General features: G+C 38.6%; 1 protein-coding gene across 1 annotated transcript; it reads left to right on the forward strand.

The window, feature by feature from the left end:
- Positions 1 to 14,238: 14,238 nt before the first annotated feature.
- On the forward strand, positions 14,239 to 19,699 carry LOC149237968 (uncharacterized). Its single transcript, XM_089369439.1, has 3 exons — positions 14,239 to 14,461; positions 15,835 to 16,039; positions 16,216 to 19,699. Exons 1-3 carry the CDS (start codon positions 14,239 to 14,241, stop codon positions 19,697 to 19,699), a joined length of 3,912 nt encoding a protein of 1,303 aa, XP_089225565.1.
- Positions 19,700 to 20,473: the final 774 nt, after the last annotated feature.

Genomic DNA, 20,473 nt, shown 5'->3' on the forward strand with positions numbered 1-20,473 from the left:
TTCCCTACAACTTCTCACACATGTCAGTCTCACATTCCAAAGATCAATACATCATATTTATTAATTTGAAATCAACATTTACCATGTCTAACAACCATGTCATACTCAACAATCAACTCACATTCATCATTCATAATACATAATGCTACAGCTATCACCTACTTACACTCAAGTACATATCGGCTATCTCAACACACATGTATTAGTACAATCATCTTGTTTTAAGATCATTTCAGCAATAAATCTTATATACACATGCTCATATCGTTCAAGTAATCAAACATTCAGACAATAGATAGATGACATAATAGACCCCAAACACTCTAACACCAAATAAATGACATAGTCAAACATTCAAACACCAAATAGACGAAATAAGAAAACTCATACCTTAATGTATCTTAGGGGAGGCTACCTTGTCTACACAATCAATCTATATTAGCACAATATAACTTCACATCATATCAACTCAAACATATAAGGTCATGATATCCATAACAATAACTAGCTAACATGTTCACATCATAAGCTCATAAACAATTGTCATTCATGCATAGCAATCACATATGCACGATCAATATAGATTAGTACAACACAATGTCACAAATAAGTCTACTCATACCTAAATTTCATAACCCTAACCATATTCATAGGCCAATCCAATTTAGCATGATACATTTAACATCAAGATATTAATGCTATAACCCTAATCATCAAATTAACTAACATATAACAACAATAAGTTAACATATAACATGCTCATCAACAACATATAACCTAATCATCAAGCTAACTATCATATAACAACAACAAGTTAACCTATAACATAATCATCAATGACATATAACATAATCATCAAGTTATCTAACATAAAACAACAATAGCAATGCATACAACCACAGGTTACTATTATTCATGACTATCCAACACATGTGCATATGAATACACTAATAAACTAGCATTTATCAAACATGTAACCATAACAACAATAAAATGACAAGTATATAAGTAACCCTAATGTATATAATAATCCATTAACTAACATACCTGCATGCCAAACATACAATACTTGTATGACGATCTTCTCTTACCCCAAAGTCTAATGCTGCAAACTCATTTTGATTATTTGCATCTCCTACTCTATCTTAGCCAACACATCAACAACATAACATACCAATATCATCATGGTGACCTAATTGCATACAATGAATCAACAATGTATGTCTGACCTTCCATACATCCATAACTATAACCATGACAATGCATGCATAATAACATATAGACACTGACATGCATAACAAATGCATATACAACTATACACTCATGACGACAAATCCTAGAACAACACCATCAACCTTCACATGGAGACATCACTACAACCATGATCAACACCATGCAAATGCAACAAGCACATGGAATACAAGCATAATGAACACATATGCAACTGACATGAATGCATGACCAACACACTGCCCATCTAGTCCGAGGGGTGAACCATGCTCTGATACCACTCTGTAACACCCTCCTCCCACATCTACCCAAGTAACTAGCCAACCGTGGTAAACATGTGACAAGAAGTTACTATGATATGATTCGACCTCCTAAGTCACCTTAAGGAAGTGGAATCGACAGAAACACACCATAGAGACCTTCCACATTAGCGACAGGACTCCCAGGAACCATCACAACCTCTCAAGAAACCAACCCCTAGGTCCCATTGAGATTTTAAACCATTTAACCCTCAAATTCTCCCTTGATATGGGCATGCATGTGTCTAGGAGACTCTAGACGCTCCCATAACATGGGTATTCCAGCGTCCAGGGACTTCTCTACCCACTGTTGTTCTTGTGTCCCTGGGATTTGAGCCACTTTTTTAGGCCTAGAGCCTAGGTCACTTCCCAGAACTAAATGACACCTTCAGAACATAAAGATAACAATGGGATAATGATACAAATGTAATCACTTGAACAAGCCCTTGATTGGACCCCTATTAGCCATGACAGGCATCTCATCAAACATGTCACAAATATGTAATCTAAATGTTTAAACAACATATATGAGCATAGGGGTCTCATACTTATCTGAGAATCACTAAGAATCATTGTTCCCTTATATCATTAGCTGCATTATCATCTATTAGGTCATAGATACATTGTTCATTCATTTACAAATCAAAACGTGAGGAGACCCATACATCATCACTTTCACAATACATGCTTATAACCAACATAATAACAACACAAATATCAAGGATACATTAGACATATAATCCACATATATACGAGTATAATACTCGTGAAATAACAAAAAGAGATAACCTCATATTAATGATACAAAAGTTGACCCGGTATGGGACTACCATGTACCAAGTGACCATAGACATGGCTGAGCCAAATCTCTCTTCATCCAGACATCTTTGTGCCATATTCCAAGCATGAATGTGGGATCTCATAAAACACATCAAACAAAACCATCCAGGGCTTCCAGAGGCCAAACCACCTCAACCCATAAAACAGTGATTCCACCTCACGGTCGGACATCAAAAAACCATCACTAGATTGGTCTCCACCCAAGCCATCGAGGGCTCCAGAGCATTTTTCCCAACCAAGGCTTCCAGGACTAGTAACTCAACCCACAACTTTCATCGGGCTTCCAGAGCGTTTCTCCAACCAGGGCTTCCAGGACTAGTAACTCAACCCACTAAGGTCTTCCAGAGCGTTTGCCCAACCAAGGCTTCGAGGACTAGTAACTCAACCCAAGTTGTTACAGGGCTTCTAGAGAATTTGTCCAACCAGGAATTCCAGGAACTAGTAACTCAACCCAAGCTAAGGAAACATGAGAATCAACCGAAAAAACAAAAAACCCACAACACCATGACTATCCAGGAAATGGCAATGCTAGGAAAATCCACTATCAATCCAAGAATCCTCCATGTTAGTAATATAAACCACATACATATTCCATGCATACCAAAACTAGTGAGGAAAACATACATACAAATTGGAACCTACAAGAAAAACCCATTGTAGTTGCTAATCCCGATGTCCTCTTGCGCTTTCCTGCTCTTCCTTCACCTTCTTGCTCCAAAACTCCAAGTATGCCACACTCCTCCAAGAGTGCTCCAAGAAAACTCTAAGTGTCCAAGAGAATGAGAGAGAGAGAATAGAAGAGAGCTCCACCAAAAACCTATCAAAAGATTGAGCCAAAAACTTCCCAACTGATCCTCAGAAGCCTTTTTATCAATGAGGCCTCTATTTTCTTCAATTTCCATTATTTTCCTTCAATTTCCTCCTCACATGCAACCTGTGACTTTTCACCTTCCTTTTCTCCTAATTTCCATTATTTTCATAAATAAAATGCCAATAAATGCCTCATGTCTTTCCAAAGCCTTTGCCATTGCCTTTTCCAATTTCCATAGCCATAATAAACTGAAATGAACACCCACTAGGATGTTTTTTCCCACCATTCATCTTGGAATCCATGTCCCATAACTGTGGTCTTATATTTTATATTTACATGGATTTTTAACCAGGGCTATTACAAACAACATCAAATATGTCTTTTTGGAATTGCATATATTAAAAAATTGTGTATACGTTTGTTGGCATGCCTTTGGCTGACACTTAAATATGATTCAATTGCTCCTTTTTTGTGCATTTTTCTTTTAGATGACACATTAATTACTCATGTTTTCATATTTCTTGTTTCAAGCGACATAATCATATAAAACACTACTATGGTATTTGTTTAAGTTACTTGTTAGTATTACACTAAGAAGTTATTGAATGTAATTAATATGTGTATATCTTTTCTTTATTCATAGTGTAGTTCATTTTTTACCAAGTATTTTTGCCCCCTAATTGTGCAATTTACTTGAGTAGGAAATGGGAAGCAAAGTTTTTGCCTATTTTTCTCAATATTCATACTAATATTAGAACATATGCTAATCTTTTCTATTTCTAAATCAATAGTAATGTGTGTGGAATAGAGTGATTTATGTTGGGCTTAAGGGACCTGATTTACACTTCAAACACCAAACTCCAAATACAAAGTTTACTAGACATATAAATTAGATTAGAAGATAAATTGTCATAGACCTTTAAATATCATGAGAAAACTTAAATATTAAAAAAAAAAATACACACCATAAAGAATTACATAATACACATATATTTAATTCTAGAACCTTAACTAGGAAAACTAGCCAAGCTTTGAGCTTCACCACTCATATATTCTCAATTGAATATTACATTCAATTTACAATGAACATTTCCCTTGGTCCAAACCTAAGATCAATGCATTCATACATCACTGGATCTCTACCGATCATGAAGAACTCATCATACATCATTGTCTCTCAATAACCTTATGACATGTTCTATTTGTAGGCATATGAATACCTCATTTGAAGCATCTCGGATCAATATTGTTGATTGAATATCACTAGCTAAGACCCTAAGAATTTGAGAATTCATAACCATTTTCCAACTAGTTCAGACTATTTCCAATTCTCTTTGACCACCAATAAGCCACCATTATAAGTTGACTATAAGCATATGTTTGACTATGATTCATTTAATTCCTCTAGTCAATCATCAACTTCAGTTAGTCACTTGACTTCCCATCGACTTCGACTTAGACAAATGTTGTTGACTTGACCTTCAACCTATCAATTTGACCATCAACTTGTTCTCCCTAGTTAACAGTTCCTAGCCAGACTTGTTGAAGTTCATTCCTTAGTCATCTTTCCCAACAAGACGTTGATTGCTTGAACTCCAATTAGGTGAGATTATCCATAAAGAGTAAAATGTCTCAACATTCTCACACTTGTCATCTTCTTTTCATGGACTATTAATATCATGAATTTAGTGAACCAAGGTCCCCAAGAGCAACTTCTCTCTAGACCAATAGTATTTACCAACACTCACCTACTCTAATAAACATTATGCAACATTCTTTATTGTGTTTACTTTTACCAACAACACCTTTTTACTTTCCACCATGTTTCTAATGAAATGATATTGCACACCAATATGTTTTGTTCTTGAATGGTAAGATGAGTTCTTTGTTAGGAAGATTTCACTTTGATTATCACAACCTATCCTTATTGCTTATCGAAAAAAATCAACCCTCTAAGCACAGAGGCCACAATTAGACTTCTTCCTTGCTTACATAAGTGGCATTCATGTATTCAACCTTCATCATCAATAGTTCCACATTTCCAAGACCAACTTTCTTCTTACTCATCGATCTAATAACTCCAATGATTAAAAAAAACACATATATGCTAGTCAACATTCTTTAATATAGATCACCAACTGAGTTGGCATCAAAAAATCCTTATACAATTGCTTCATTATCATCCTTAGGTCCTTTATAGTAATAGATGGCATATCACTTATGCAACACATATACCTAAGTATTCTCTTGATAAGAAACCAATATTGTTTTCTAGGTGTTGTCGTGTATCTACTCAATACTTACACTACATAAGCAATATTCGATTGAGTGAAAACCATTCCATACATAAAAATAACTACAACACTTTGATATGGAATATGGGACATATCCTCTCTTTCTTCCTATATATTTCTACATTTATAAATAGTTACTTTTGCCCCAGTAGGAATCACTTCAGTTTAAAATATTTCATTTTAAAATGCTTCATAATTGTTTCAAAATATTTCCTCTAACTTATCCAAAGTTTCCTAACTACTCATTTTATCTTAATCTCCTTTCCGAGAATGAAATGTGTCAGCCCAAGATCGTTCATGTTGAATTTGGAGGATAGTTTCATCTTCACTTCCTTGATTACACCCATGTTGTTTCTAATTATAAACTTGTCATCAACATATAACATTGTAGATATGAAACACACTCCTTTCAACTTGACATATACACAATGATCAAATTGGTTTATGACAAATCCCAATCCCTAGATGTATGTGTTGAACTATTAGTACCACATCTTGGGTGATTTCTTTAGACCATAAAGGGAATTCCTCAACTTCTACACCAACTTATTCTTTGACTCTCCTACAAATCCTTCATGTTAACTCATGTGAAATTCGTCTTCAATGTCACCATGCAAAAATGTGGTATTTACATCCATTTTATCTATCTCTAGATTAAACATTATAGCCAAAGACATTAATAGTATAATGAAAGTTAATTTTTCAAATGGGGAGAATATCTCACCAAAGTTGACTCCCTTACCTTGGGAATAACCTTTCGCCACCAATAAAACCTTCTACTTCTCAACTTGACCTATTACATTCAACAAATTATTGAACACCCACTTGCAACCAATAATCTTTCTTCCATCAATTAATTTTACCGATCTTTGTGTCTCATTCTTATGCCAAGAATCCATTTCTTCCTTCATGGATCTTGACTAGGACTTACCCTTTATCGAGTCAATTTATTTCTTGACTAACTTGGGCTCATTTCCAATGATAGCTAACAAAACAATAGACCAAACATTAGGTGGGATATGCCTTTCAAGTTCTTTCCTTCCTCAACTAGACCTCCTAAAAAATAGAGTCTATTATTTCACCTCCTGATTCGAATCAATTGACTCAAGGTTGCGTCACTTCCTTCCAAATTCAAGTCAAACATCGAATCTTGGTTTCCTTTCTCCTTTTCTAATGTATTATTAGCCCTGGAAGCGCACTTAACTTCCCTAAAGATTGCATCTCAACTATAAATTTTATTTCTTGTCATTAGATCCCACTACTTATGTCCTTTCATTCGATCCATGTAGTCAATGAAAATACATTTGAATACCCTATTATCTAGCTTTGTCCTCTTCCCATTTTGGATGAAAAAATCCTGATATCCAGAGACTAATATGTGGGATTGATGGTTTTCTACCAAACCATAATTTATATGGAGTTTGTTGTCTAGTGACAATAATGGAGACCTATTCAGTTTGTAACATGTAGTATTTACTGCATCTTCCCATAACTCTTTTTCTAGTCTTGCAATACTAAGCATGCTCCTTACTTTGTACATCAATATCCTATTCATTCTTTTTAAAACTTCATTTTGCTCAGTAGTGCATCAAGTAGTCATTTTATGTGCTATCTCATTCCATTTGTAGAACTACTCAAACTCTTATCCATAGAATTCACCACCATTATCAATTATCAACACCTTCATCTTCCTATCTCTCTAGTTTTCCACAAGAAATTTGACTTATTCTTCAAGAAATACAACTATCCCATCCTAGAGAAATCATCAGTGAAGGATACATAATACATGGAGTCACCTAACAATTGTAATGGTACTAGCCGAAAACACCACTGTGAATTAACTCTAGAATTCCCTTTTCCATTGTGGCACTAGATGGGAATCTAACATGATTCTATTTTCCATAAACACAATGTTCATATAAATTGAATTCTAAAGAGTTACTAGTTAATCATGCAACCATACCTTTTATTTTTATATTTTGAATCCTTTGTCTCCAATGTGTCCCATTCTTTGATTCCACATCATGATTTCATTAACTAGACAAGAGGTTGTCTTATTTCCTTCAAGAACTATGTTATCACTGAAAATGCTGTAGTAAAAATTTTTTAGCTTGGCTTAAAGTCAGAGCAGTTTCGCAGCGCCAGAATTCTTTTTAGCAGTTTCGCAGCGCTACCTGTTTGCGTGGTTTCGTAGCGTGCTACGAAACTGGGGATTTGTTTGAGTTTTCAGTGAAAGTCCAAATTCTAGCATGCTTATTGTACAGAGTTCTTCTTCCCTCCAGGAATGTTGATAAGAGCAGTGGCAGTATGTTCAAGGAGACACCTTATGATGATACAGCTATTGTAGGATTGCCATCAAATACATTAAGGGAGTTATCTCTGAATTCTGGCTCATGGGTGATTGTGAAAGATGATGATAATGATGTGGAGAGACCTGCAAGTCTACAACCAATTCAATGCAGTTGCTTGGGCAATTCATGCGAAGGACCTGATAGCCCTTATTGCTTTTTCTTGCACTTTGTGTCTATTCCTCTGCGCACAAAAATTCTCATATCCCCCACTTTACTCCTATATAACAAGAACACCTTAAGTCTTTGAAGCCATTCAGGTGTTTGTGATTAATAAAGGGTTATCAAAAAAGGCAGAAAGGAGACTCGAGTGAGTAAAGTAATAGATAAGCTAGGTAAAAAGAACAGCCAAAAAGCCTAAAGACAGCCTGACAGTGTCCTAGATTATGTTACCCCCATTATTGTTTATTATGATGTAAAATACAGGTAGAATGATTGCATACTTTGGAATCTAGATAAAGGTAAAAGGTGTTGAGAGGAAAGGAATAGAAGCACGTGCTGGCCTCTCTGGCTAGTCAGCTGTGCTCCAACGCCGAAGGAAAATCTTGTCAAAAAATTATCACTGCTGCACAAAAAAGGATATATAAGAGCACTTAAAAGAAGCTGATCAAGTTTTGGTTAAATATGAGGCCAGATTGGAGGACGTAACTGCTATATCACAAACAGTGAAAGCATGTCAAGAAATAAATCATTAAGTGGGCATTCAAGGCTCCGGCTAAGTTACTTAAAGAATGCTTTTGTCTTATGTCGTGTTTTCAAGAAGAGTGGACTATTGATTTCTTTGTGCACCTGTAGCAAAAAGGTTAAATCAATATGCTAAATATGTAATACAAAAGTTAGAAGCATAGCAATTTGGGTAGCCTGTAATGTAAATCGCTCTACATAATAGGTGGTCGATCCCCTAAATGTTAGTTGAATACCAGAAAGTTGTTGATGGATTGAGGTCGATTTGGTTACTCTATGTTTACTGTCGGTTGTTGGTATAATCGTTGTGTTGACCTGTGGTTGTTATATGCATTGAATGGAGCATATCATGGTACCGGTGAATGAGGGAGGTCGAGAGCGCCTGCCCCTGCAAACAGCGGCACAGCAGTTAGTTCAGAACAGCGGCACAGCGGATCATTTTAATGGCGATTTCCGGCAATTTATTTGTGATTAATGTCAAGATGTATCATTATGGCCCATTATACATGGGTGGGTGTACATGGAGATCCAATAATTTTGAGGGATATCATGACAAGGAATGGTTGCATCGTGGACCACCCAATGCGCGTTCTGCAATTATTGGAAAGATAAGGCACTCTAAAATTTCAGGTTTGAAGTTATCGGAGAGAGCTACAAACAGATTCTAATATGTAATCTCTAGCTAAAACTATCTTCTACAAAATTTTGGGAGTCCTCTACTCTTTTACCGGGGTGATAAAACCGTTCAAAGTAAGAGTCATTTTATGTGTAAATCTATTTTGGTGAGCTAATCATTGGAATATCCAAGGTGGTTTTTTTTTTCATGTCGGTGACAGAGCAACTTTGTTTTGGCATTTGGTGATTTAAGCCTGGTGTCAAGAAAACCAAGTTTTTGAAAAGACTGCAACGCTTCCTGAGCGGCATTTACATGATTTTGGGCTAAGATTTTGTTGAGTGATGACTTGTTTATTTTGTCCCGCGTGTTGAGGGCGATTCGTGGAGTGCTCCCGTCTAATCTTAAGCATTCGGTGTTGCATGTGTAGCGCTCTTGAAAATATGCCATCTGTGTTTGGCGGCACCGTCATCGGAATGGTTGCTCCTAAAGGTGGATACAGAACTTAAATATGGTTCATATGAGAATCTTGCAGCGTTTTCATTTTCACCTTTTATTGTTCACTTTGAAGATAACCAACCATTTGCAGTCGACAAGGAGCTGGTGCGCTATGATGGTGCTGGTTTCGCAGACCAGAACTAAAGATACTCCAGAGGTCAAGATAAGCATGCAAATGCTGGGAAAGACGGATATTATGGTGGTTCATTTGGGCCACAAAATCATTAAGCAGTGAAGGTGTTTGCACATAGTGACAAAGGTTTACTGATTGATGAAAATAACAAATTGGCAGGGAAGCATAAAAAAAGTGGTAGAGACTATGGTCCCAAAAAGATGTTAAGCAATGGGATTAATCCAGAAAGGCAGAAATTGCAGCGCTCTGATTTGCACAGTCAGCCTAGGAATATTGCAGATAATTCTATTTAAGAAACAGAGTTTGGGAGGTTTCCTCCACTAGGGCAGAATTCACGAGGGAACAGAAGTAGACAGAAGGGCATTTCACAAGTGACAAGCCGTGCAACAAGTGCATACATCCCTAATCTGTCTGCTTAACATGAAATTAATCGCATTGTGGATTCCTCATCTGAAAATAGTGCCAAAGAGATGTTCCATTCAAATGCACTAATTACTTTACCTATGCCTGCAACTTATAAACATAGTTCATATAGTTCGATGCAGTCAAGGCCTAACACAGTTTCAAAGCAAGGGTTCCCTTCAAATGAGAAGGCAGGATTTGCTTCAGGTGAAAACAGCTCTAAGACACTGAGGCAGCTCCATGCTGAAGAAGATGATGAAGAACGTTTTCAAGCAGACCTTCAGCAAGCTGTCCGTCAAAGTCTTGTGCTGTGGAAGATGAACAAGATAAAAATGAGGAATTTTCAAATTATGACAGAAATGAAGAAGGCTCAAGAGATGGCTTGGAAAATGAATGGGATAACCAGTGAAATATTGGAAAATTGGAAAAGCTTGTTGTATCATCTGGCTAAAGCATCAGGCATTATGTACATTAAGTTTTCTTCGATGTCACTTTATGTTCTCGAGTTTATGTATTCTAAATTTATTCTCGTTACTCTCAATGGGAGATTGTCATTTCCAAGAAGATATGGGTAATTGAGTTTTCTGGGAAAGCATGTATTTGGAATTCTAAGACTTCAGACCAAAGCAAATCAGAAGCTCGAGAAGATTTATGTGCAGTTGGTCTATCTGTTGGAGGTTCATGTTACAGGGAATGGGATTCTGAATCTCAGCATAGCAAAGGTGAAGCTGAAGAATGGCAACAGCAGATATACAATTTTGTAAGAAGTTTAAAGAAGGACTGTGTTTTTAAATCACACAGCAGTTTCGTAGCGCGCTACGAAACTGCTGTAGGTGATGATTTAAAGCGCAGGGCATCTAGTGTAATACTGTGAGCAGCTAGTGTGACACGGTGAGCGGGGGTTTGAGGAAAAGGAACAGATGTCTATCAAAGACCACCTACAGCACATCAGAAACCTGGCATCACTCCATACTTGGGGTTATTAAAGGATTTGGGAGCAGACTGCTATATTTTAGGAGAATGTTGGGAGACAGAAACCGATAAATAGGAGCACACCTTCTGGTCATTAAATGAGCCATCAGCGCTCTTAAGCATCCTAAATCAGCATCCATTGCACCTGTAGCTCAGCCATATCAGATTAATTGAAGGAGGACAGCTGTCAAAGCATTCAAGAAAGCATCAAGCATACGAGGAGAATGAAATTAGTATTTTAGTTTGATTAGGATTGTGTGCAATTACATGTCAGCACTTTGTAATAAATACATTAAATAGCATGTAGGAATAGTTAATAGCCACCTTCGAGGCTCCCCTCATGCTGGAGGAGGAAGCTCGAGGTGTTTTAGTTTTGCTTGCCTATATATGGGCCAAGGTTAGATGTAGAAAGGGTTGGATGATATATACAAAAACAGAGTTTTTTAGAGCTTATGAAAAGACTGTTACAGTAATGGCAAACAGGGTTTTTTCTTCCCAAGATTCTCAATGCATCTTTTTGTTCAAATGTGATGGTGGTTTAGTTTCTTAAGGTTCTTTTTACAGCCTTGTTATGGTACAATCCCTCAGAATTCATATTATATGCTCTGACTTCCTGTGTGCTTGACAGGCTGTGGGTTTTGGTGAAGCATGTTTGAACATCACTCAGAATTCATTTTTAATGCTCTGACTTCCTGTATGTTCAGCAGGCTTTGATTTAGGTAAATTATGTTTGAACCTTTGATGATGCAAAGAGCCTTGGCTTCTATGAGATGACTGTGATTTGGTTTATTAACTGTGAGAGACTCCATAGCCCAATGAAGACTAATTTGATGTATGTCCAGCCAGCTATATTTTTATAAATGTGTGAAGAGTTAGCCCTCTAGTGTCTGAAGGATTTTGTCAAGAGTCATGAGAGAGCCCTCTCTGATTAGGAAGGCTAATTCCTAATCTAAAGTATGGTCTGAAACAGTTACATGAGACCTTGCTTGGTTGCAGTCCCTAGTACTGGTTTTGTGATAACAAACTACTTACTGCATTCATTCAAATTTTTATGCCTTGAAAACATGTACAATGTCCTAATCCAAACACTCATTGACACCATCACTCCATGAACCATATTACAAGAATATTTCTCAAATATAGTATGCACACCTACATCACCCATTCAACTAATAAATATTAGGTTTTTAGCCAAGCTCAAAATATGCAATACCCCTAACAATTTCTACTCCAACCATCCTTCAAAACCAGTTATAAATGATATTGATTGACTATCCTAGTTATCGATTCATCCCCTATGTAGACATCACCTCCATCATATTCATCATACACCTAAAACCACTTCCTATGAACTCTCATATGATAGGATGCTCCTGAGTTGATGAACCATGCCTTGTGATTTTATTATGTATTTATCAAAGATAAATACACATTTCCTCCATCTTAAGAAGTTATTCATTTAGTCAACTTCTCATCAAATACTTTTCTCTATTCAACAATATTTGACTTACAATCTCTTTTATAGTACCCTGATTTACTACATTTCCAACATTTTTTTGTCAAATTAGTAAGAGACTTAAATCTTCCTTTTGATCTAAATATCCCTTTGGATAATTTTCCTTTTTCATCTGTCTATTAGTCAACCTCTCACCGAGAATACATCTTTGGTTAATCCTTGTATGTTACTTTTCCTCATATCCTTTGATAGTAGAGATTCCACCACACGATCAAGGGTTAAAGTAGTCATATTACTACTAATAGCCATGACCAAAATATCCCATGAGTGTGGAAAAGAACACAATGGAATGATACATTTTTTCCTCTTATGTAATAGAGATATCCACATTCAATAGCTAACTAATCATATTACTAAATGCATGCAAGTGTTATGTGACCAAATCACCTCTTTCATCCTTTGAAGGTAGAGTTTGTTCTTATAGTTTCTTGGTTGTCTCTTCACTAAGACATTTAGTAGCACCAAATCTACAAGACAAATTTGAGTCGTACTTCTCACTTTTCTTTCAATTTTCTCTTATTCCTCTATTGACATGTGAGTCAAAGGAATTTTAGGATGCGTGATGATACACTATTCTTTATCTATGAGGAGATCCTCCATTTTAAGATTCCGAAGTTCAATATTCTAACCACTAAACATCTCAATCTAAATCCTCGTACTACTAGCCAATCTTATTTAACTAAAGTTATGCCTTCAGATTCCCACTTGAACAATCTTATCTCTGATCTAATCAAGAATGGAATTCTAGAACATATCCAAGTTCAAGATCCTTTACCTTTGATAGTATAGATGTCCCTCTATAGCCAAAATTAACTTTATATCAAATGGTGAGATCAAAGCACCTTTTTTACACTTTAGACACCACGATTTAAAAAATAGTTGACTTGACATATTAATCAATATAGAAGCTCAATTAACGTAAACCTTTAAATATCATGAGAGAGCTTAAGTATTAGAAAATAAATGATGGTACACCATAAATAATTACATAGCACATGAAGATATTACCCTAGAAACCCTTAACCTAGAAAACTAGTTGACCATTGAGCTTCACTGCTCTTATATTTTCAATTGAATATTACAACCAATTTACAATGAACATTGACATTGGTTCAAACATAAGACCAATGAAGTCACACATCACCCTATCTCATCGATCATGAATATCTCATCATACATCATCATCTCTCATTACCCTTACCTCATGCTCTATTATAGGCATAGAACACACTAATTTGAATTATCTCAACTTAGTACATGTGATACATATCATTGGATAAGACCTTTGGAACCTCTAAATTCATAATGATTTTTTGACTTGTTTTGACTATAGGTTATTCAATTTGACCAACAGTTTAAGTTGACTATGAGCATATGATCTACTGCAATCCCTTTGACTACTTGATTCAATTATTAAATTCCATCTACTACTCAACTGCCTATTGACTTTGATTGAGGTAAATTCTCTCAACTTGACCATTGACTTGTTGTCCCTAGTCGATTGTTCCCAACTATACTTGTTCAGGTTCCTTACTTAGTCATGTTCTTTGTGTATAATTTCCCACTGTAGATCACTAGATAATGTTGACTGAATCTCCATGGAGGAGCCGGATCCCCCCCTGGGACCTTCCTCCCCTTCTCCATCCTCTGCTGCTGAGGCCTTCAGATCCTTGTTGGCCTCACTGCCCAAGAAGAAAGCTGTGGAAGCCGCCAAGTTTGTGAAAAGGCTTGAAGACATCCCAGAGATCGCTCTTCCTCCTGAAGGTCCGATCCAAGTAGCTCTTTCTCTGGCGGATCGCGCTCTGGTGGGTCAGTTTACAGGTCTCTGGCCCTCACCGAAATCAACAGAGAACTGGGTCTCCAGAAACTGGGCTCCGCTGATCAAGAGCAAGGTAACATCTTACTTCCTCGGAAGAGAATACTTCCTATTTGAATTCTCAGAAAAAGAGGACAAGGATCTTATTTTCAGAAATGGCCCCTACTTCATGGGGCCCCAAGGGTTGTACCTGAACAAATGGATGCCAGATTTCGACCCGGCGGTGGATGTACCTTCAGCGGTCCCAGTATGGGTAAGACTCCCCAATCTCCTGGTCCATTGCTGGAACTGGGATTCCCTGAAACACATCAGAAACACCCTTGGGAAATTCATAGACAGGACCAACAACAGGGACCAGTATGACTGCGCCAGAATTTGTGTGGAGGTGGACCTGGAGGTTGGTCTACCAAAAGCCATCAAAATAAGGGTGGGTCCGTGGACGCATGTTCAGAAACTGGACTATGAACAGTTGCCATTCAAATGCCAGAAGTGTCAAGTCTACGGTCATTTCGCTAGAGATTGCCTGTCCAAAGGGGTTGAAGAAAAAGGGAAGGAGGAAGGATGGAATTAGGTAAAGAGATCCAAAACTTCCTTCAGGAAGACCGCAAATGCTAATACCAGAGCCCCCCAAACGGGCCCTGCTCAGCAGCCGCCCATGGAGAGTCAAGGGAACAGATTTGAGATCCTTGGATCCGAAACCATAATTACCCAGGAGACAGAAACCCCGAAAGAAGTCTCTCCGCCTAAATCTAAAAGCAAACCAGAGAGATCCAAAGGAAAGATGTCAGAGGAGGAGGAGGAAACCCAAGAGTCCGAGGAATCGAAGGAAGAAGGGGAAATAGGGGAATCACAGTCTACCCCCAGAAGATCTACAAGAGGCCGAATGTCAACAAAAGAAAAAAGGGAGCAAGAAACATACAAAGACAAGCTCCAGGGCAGCCAGCCTACGCTAGAGAAACTCCTAGCAAAAACCTCGAAGACGAAGAAGATCCAAACCCAGAGCTCCAAAGGAGCTCACCACAGCAAAAGCAAATAATGAAGATAGTCTCCTGGAATTGCAGGGGAATGGGCTCCAAAGCCAAGGAAGAAGCGATGAGCAGTCTGATAAGGCTGGAAGCCCCGAATATCCTCCTCATCTAGGAGACCAAAATGGAGGATTCAACCTTCCTCCAAGCAAGTAGAAAGTTTTGGATAAAAGACGGAGTGCATGCAACCTCTGCCCGGGGAGTATCAGGAGGACTTGGGTCGCTCTGGAATCCTAATAAGTTCTCCCTTATCTCTGAGTCCCTGAATACTCATTGGATTTTGTTAAAATTGCAGCATTTAGAATCTAAAGAAATTATTAGTCTGGTCAATGTATATGCTCCTAATAATGCAGGTGAAAAGAAGCTATGCTGGGATTCCATCAAAAACCTGGCAGATCTGGAAGATTTGGAGAACATTATCATTGCAGGAGATTTCAATCTCACCCTCCTGTCATCAGAAAAAAGAGGAGGCAGTATTGTCAGAGACCCGGCAAGAGAAACAGTAGAGGATCTCATGCAGGATTGGGATCTGATAGATATTAAGCCAACTACCGGCAAGTACACATGGTCAAACAAAAGGGCTGGCCCAGGACACATAGCTGCAAGACTGGACCGTTTCTTGGTGCAAAGTTCCTTCCTGCTCCTTGGATTAGAAGCTAGATCGCACATCCTTCACAGCAATACATCAGCTTGGAACTGCTGACCACTAAAGATCTGGGGCCTATCCCATTCAGGTTCAGCTCTCTCCGGATCAAGGAGGCGGACTTCATGGATAAGGTCAGAGACTGCTGGAAAGACCCAGTCAAGGGTTCTGCCTTCTTTGTGTGGGAGGAAAAACTTAGAAGAGTGAAAGCCATGCTAAAAAATTGGGCCAAGACCCTGCCCAACCCAGCTGCGGAAAGGAAAAAATCTCAATTAGAACTTGAAAGCCAGCATCTTCATCTTGAAACAGCTGAAATTTCAAAAGAAGATCTGGAAAAGGAGGCCAAGCTTCAGCAAAACTTCCATAAGGCATGCCTGGCTGAAGAGGAGTACTGGAGGCTCAAATCTAGAAGTCTTTGGCTCAAAGCTGGAGACAGGAATTCCTCCTTTTTCCACAAACAAGCTCAAGCTAGGAAAGGACGGAACTCCATCATTGAAATAAAAGAAGAAAACAGTGTTCTAAAGGACTTTGCAAGCATAAAAAAGGCAGCCTCAGAACATTTTGAGAAGTTGTACAGGGAAGATATAGGAGCAGACCAAAATGACAGCCTTCTAGATGCTGTCCCTAAGCTCATCACCCCCAAAATGAACCAGGTTCTAGAAAGTAAAATCACGCTCAAGGAAACCAAGGAGGCACTCTTCGCCATGGACCCGGATAAAGCCTCGGGACCGGACGGTTTCACACCGAGATTCTTACAAACCTGTTGGCAGATAATTGAGAAGGAATTCCTCAAAATGATTCAGAAATCCCAGGACTGTCAGAAGATTGGAGGCTGCACAAATTCGGCATTTCTCGCCCTCATCCCTAAGGAAAAAGGGGCAAACTCCTTCAGTAGATTTCACCCAATTTCACTATGTAACATTGGATACAAAGTGATCACCAAAGTGATAGCAAACAGGTTGAAAAGATTCCTCCCCAAAATCATCCCAGACAACCAAGGGGGATTCATCAAAGGCAGGCAGCTGGTGGACAACTTCGTGCTGGTGCAAGAGGCAATTCATTCCAGCCAACACCGAAAGGAAAAAGGTATGGTTATCAAACTAGATCTAGCTAATGCCTTTGATCGTGTTAGACATAGATTTTTGTTTGATGTAATGTATAAAATGGGATTCGGGCAAGGCTTTATAAAGTGGATAAAAGCTTGTATATCGGAACCTTGGATTGCTCCTCTGGTGAATGGAAGGGCCGCTGATTTTTTCAAAGCTTCTAGAGGACTGAGGCAGGGGTGCCCTCTTTCACCCCTCCTCTTCGTCATTCAGGCTTCTGTTCTTAGTTTCTATTTGAATAAAAAGCAGCAAGAACATGCTATTACCGGGCTGTGCATTGCAAGAGGGGTGAAACGCATCAATCATGCCCTTTTTGCTGATGACACCCTTCTACTGGGAGCTGCAACACCACAATCAGCTATCAACTTCAAAGCAGTTTTGGATGACTTCTGTAAGATCTCAGGCAGTGAGTTAAATAAGGGGAAATGTCAAATATTTTGCTGGAATATCCCTGCTTCCACTGCAAATTCCATAGCTAGATGTCTGGGATTTGCAGCCTCCACTATTTGGTCCTCTTTCAAATATCTTGGGTTGCCAATCTTCAATAAGAGGGCGTCAAGCAAAGACTGGTCTCCTCTTTTAGACAAATTCAAAGAAAAGATGCAAGCCTGGGGATCCTCTTGGCTCAACATCGCCGGCAAAGCAGTGCTCATCAAGGCAGTTCTCAGCAGTCTTCCGATCTTCAAATTCGTTGTCCTCCTGGCACCTATGGGAATTATCAATAAGATGGAAGAATTAATCAGGCATTTTTTCTGGAAAGGCGGCAAGCAAAATGATAAGAGATTCTCCCTAATTAATTGGGAAACAGTCACAAAACCAACTCTTGAAGGGGGACTGAGTCTTAAAGACCTTAAAGCTCAAAATCTAGCTATGGGAGCCAAATTAATTTGGAAAATAATTGCCCCTAAACCAAACTGGGCTCAGATCGCATTATGGAAAAAATACTTTAGAGGATCGAGGCTCAGGTGTTTAGATCAGCCAAAAAACTCGTTTAGAACACACTTCAGCAGCTTCATTAACAGAATCGCGCCGATGATAAAAAACCACGCGCATTGGATCCCTAGAAACGACAAGCGAATACAGTTATGGAATGACAGAATACTGGATCGCCCTCCTCTGGAAGAATCTGGAGATTTTGCAGCGTTAAGAATCTGGCTTGCTGCAGCAAACGTCCACACTCTGTGGGACATCTCGTTGTGGACAGAGGATTCCTGGGCAGGTTGGAAACAATTATCGGTGCCCAGCGACCTGCAAACTGAATGGATAGCGTTCAGATCCCATCTACATGGGCTGGCCCCTATCCACGCAAGCAGGAAGGACGCGAGAGGCTGGGGGAAAAATCGTTCAGGTTACACAGTCAAGCAGGGATACTCTAAGTATCTAGAGCGCCCCCACGTACCTCCCAATCCTGCTCCTTGGGCAGGCATATGGAACTTCCCATCTATTCCAAAAATAGACCACTTTTGCTGGATTCTCTGCCACCAAAAAATCCTCACTGAGGACAGACTCCAAAAAAGAGGATTCAATGGACCGTCCAGATGCATTCTCTACAAGGCAAATTCTGAAACCGCCCTCCATATTATGATTGAATGCAATTACACAATCTCTGTCTGGCAGGAGCTGCTGGATCCTTGGAATTTCGATCTCAATTTTCCCACTTCTGTTCAAGAGTTGTTCGCAGGCTGGATGGCCAGATATCCAGGTATTCAACCAAAAAACAAAACGATCAGATCAGCGTGGAGTGCATTGCCAAAATTCACTAGTTGGCAAGTTTGGTTAGAAAGGAACAGGAGGATATTTTGTAACAAAGCCCAGGATCATAGAATAGTAGCCAACTCAGTGAAATGCCAATTAAACGAGTGGCTGGAAGGCACAGGTGATGATTCAAATCTTAGTCAGCAAGACAGAGAACTGGGTTCTGCCCTTAAGCTTAGCTTCCATAAGCCAAGAAGCTCACCCCCAGCTCTTGAAGATTGGAAAATCAGGAAAAATGAGATAGACTTTCAGGTTTGGCTGTCCAAGCAATCAATTCCCTCCCTATTTTTTGATGGAGCAGCTAAAGGGAACCCAGGGAAGGTCGGGGCTAGAGGACACATTATTATGCCAGACAACACTTCTCCTCATAATTTCGCCTGGGGTCTAGGCCACACATCTAGCATGCAAGCCAAGGCGTTGGCCCTCTTTCAAGGTGTAATCTTCCTCAAGGAGCTGGGAATACGGGAAGCAAATATTTTTGGAGACTCCCAAGTAATCATAAGAGCAGTGGCAACTAACTCCAACCCAACAGATCTGCAGCTAGCAAGGTTATTTACAAGAATCAAAAGCATTTCAAAGTCTCTACACTTGACATATTTTCATGTACTGAGAACAAATAATAAAGCAGCAGACACCCAAGCAAACATTGCAGTCCACTTAGATGCTGGAACTATTCTCAAAAATAAGGAAACTCTGTGGGCACCTATACCGTAAAAAGCCATGTTTTACTGCTATCTTTTAAATCAGTTTGTCTGTATCTTTCAGCTAGGACAATTAGCAACAAAAGAGCACTTTGATAATTGTAAAAAGAGGAAGTGGATAAGAGCAAAAGCCAATTCCCTCCTAGTAGAAAGGCATGCTGGAAATTGCTCCTCATTTTGTAACCGATTGTGTGGCCATTTGCCAAGCAGATAATGAAATCCTATAACCGTTCTTGTAAAAAAAAAATATAGAAGCTCAATTAATGTAAACCTTTAAATATCATGAGAGAGCTTAAGTATTAGAAAATAAATGATGGTACACCATAAATAATTACGTAGCACATGAAGATATTACCCTAGAAACCCTTAACCTAGAAAACTAGTTGACCATTGAGCTTCACCGCTCTTATATTTTCAATTGAATATTACAACCAATTTACAATGAAGTCACACATCACCCTATCTCATCGATCATGAATATCTCATCATACATCTTCATCTCTCATTACCCTTACCTCATGCTCTATTATAGGCATAGAACACACTAATTTGAATTATCTCAACTTAGTACATGTGATACATATCATTGGATAAGACCTTTGGAACCTCTAAATTCATAATGATTTTTTGACTTGTTTTGACTATAGGTTATTCAATTTGACCAATAGTTTAAGTTGACTATGAGCATATGATCTACTGCAATCCCTTTGACTACTTGATTCAATTATTAAATTCCATCTACTACTCAACTGCCTATTGACTTTGATTGAGGTAAATTCTCTCAACT

Source organism: Pinus tabuliformis, chromosome 8 (assembly GCF_031772625.1).
Source record: "Pinus tabuliformis cultivar Carrire ecotype Pingquan chromosome 8, CPIR1, whole genome shotgun sequence".
NCBI lineage: Eukaryota > Viridiplantae > Streptophyta > Pinopsida > Pinales > Pinaceae > Pinus > Pinus tabuliformis.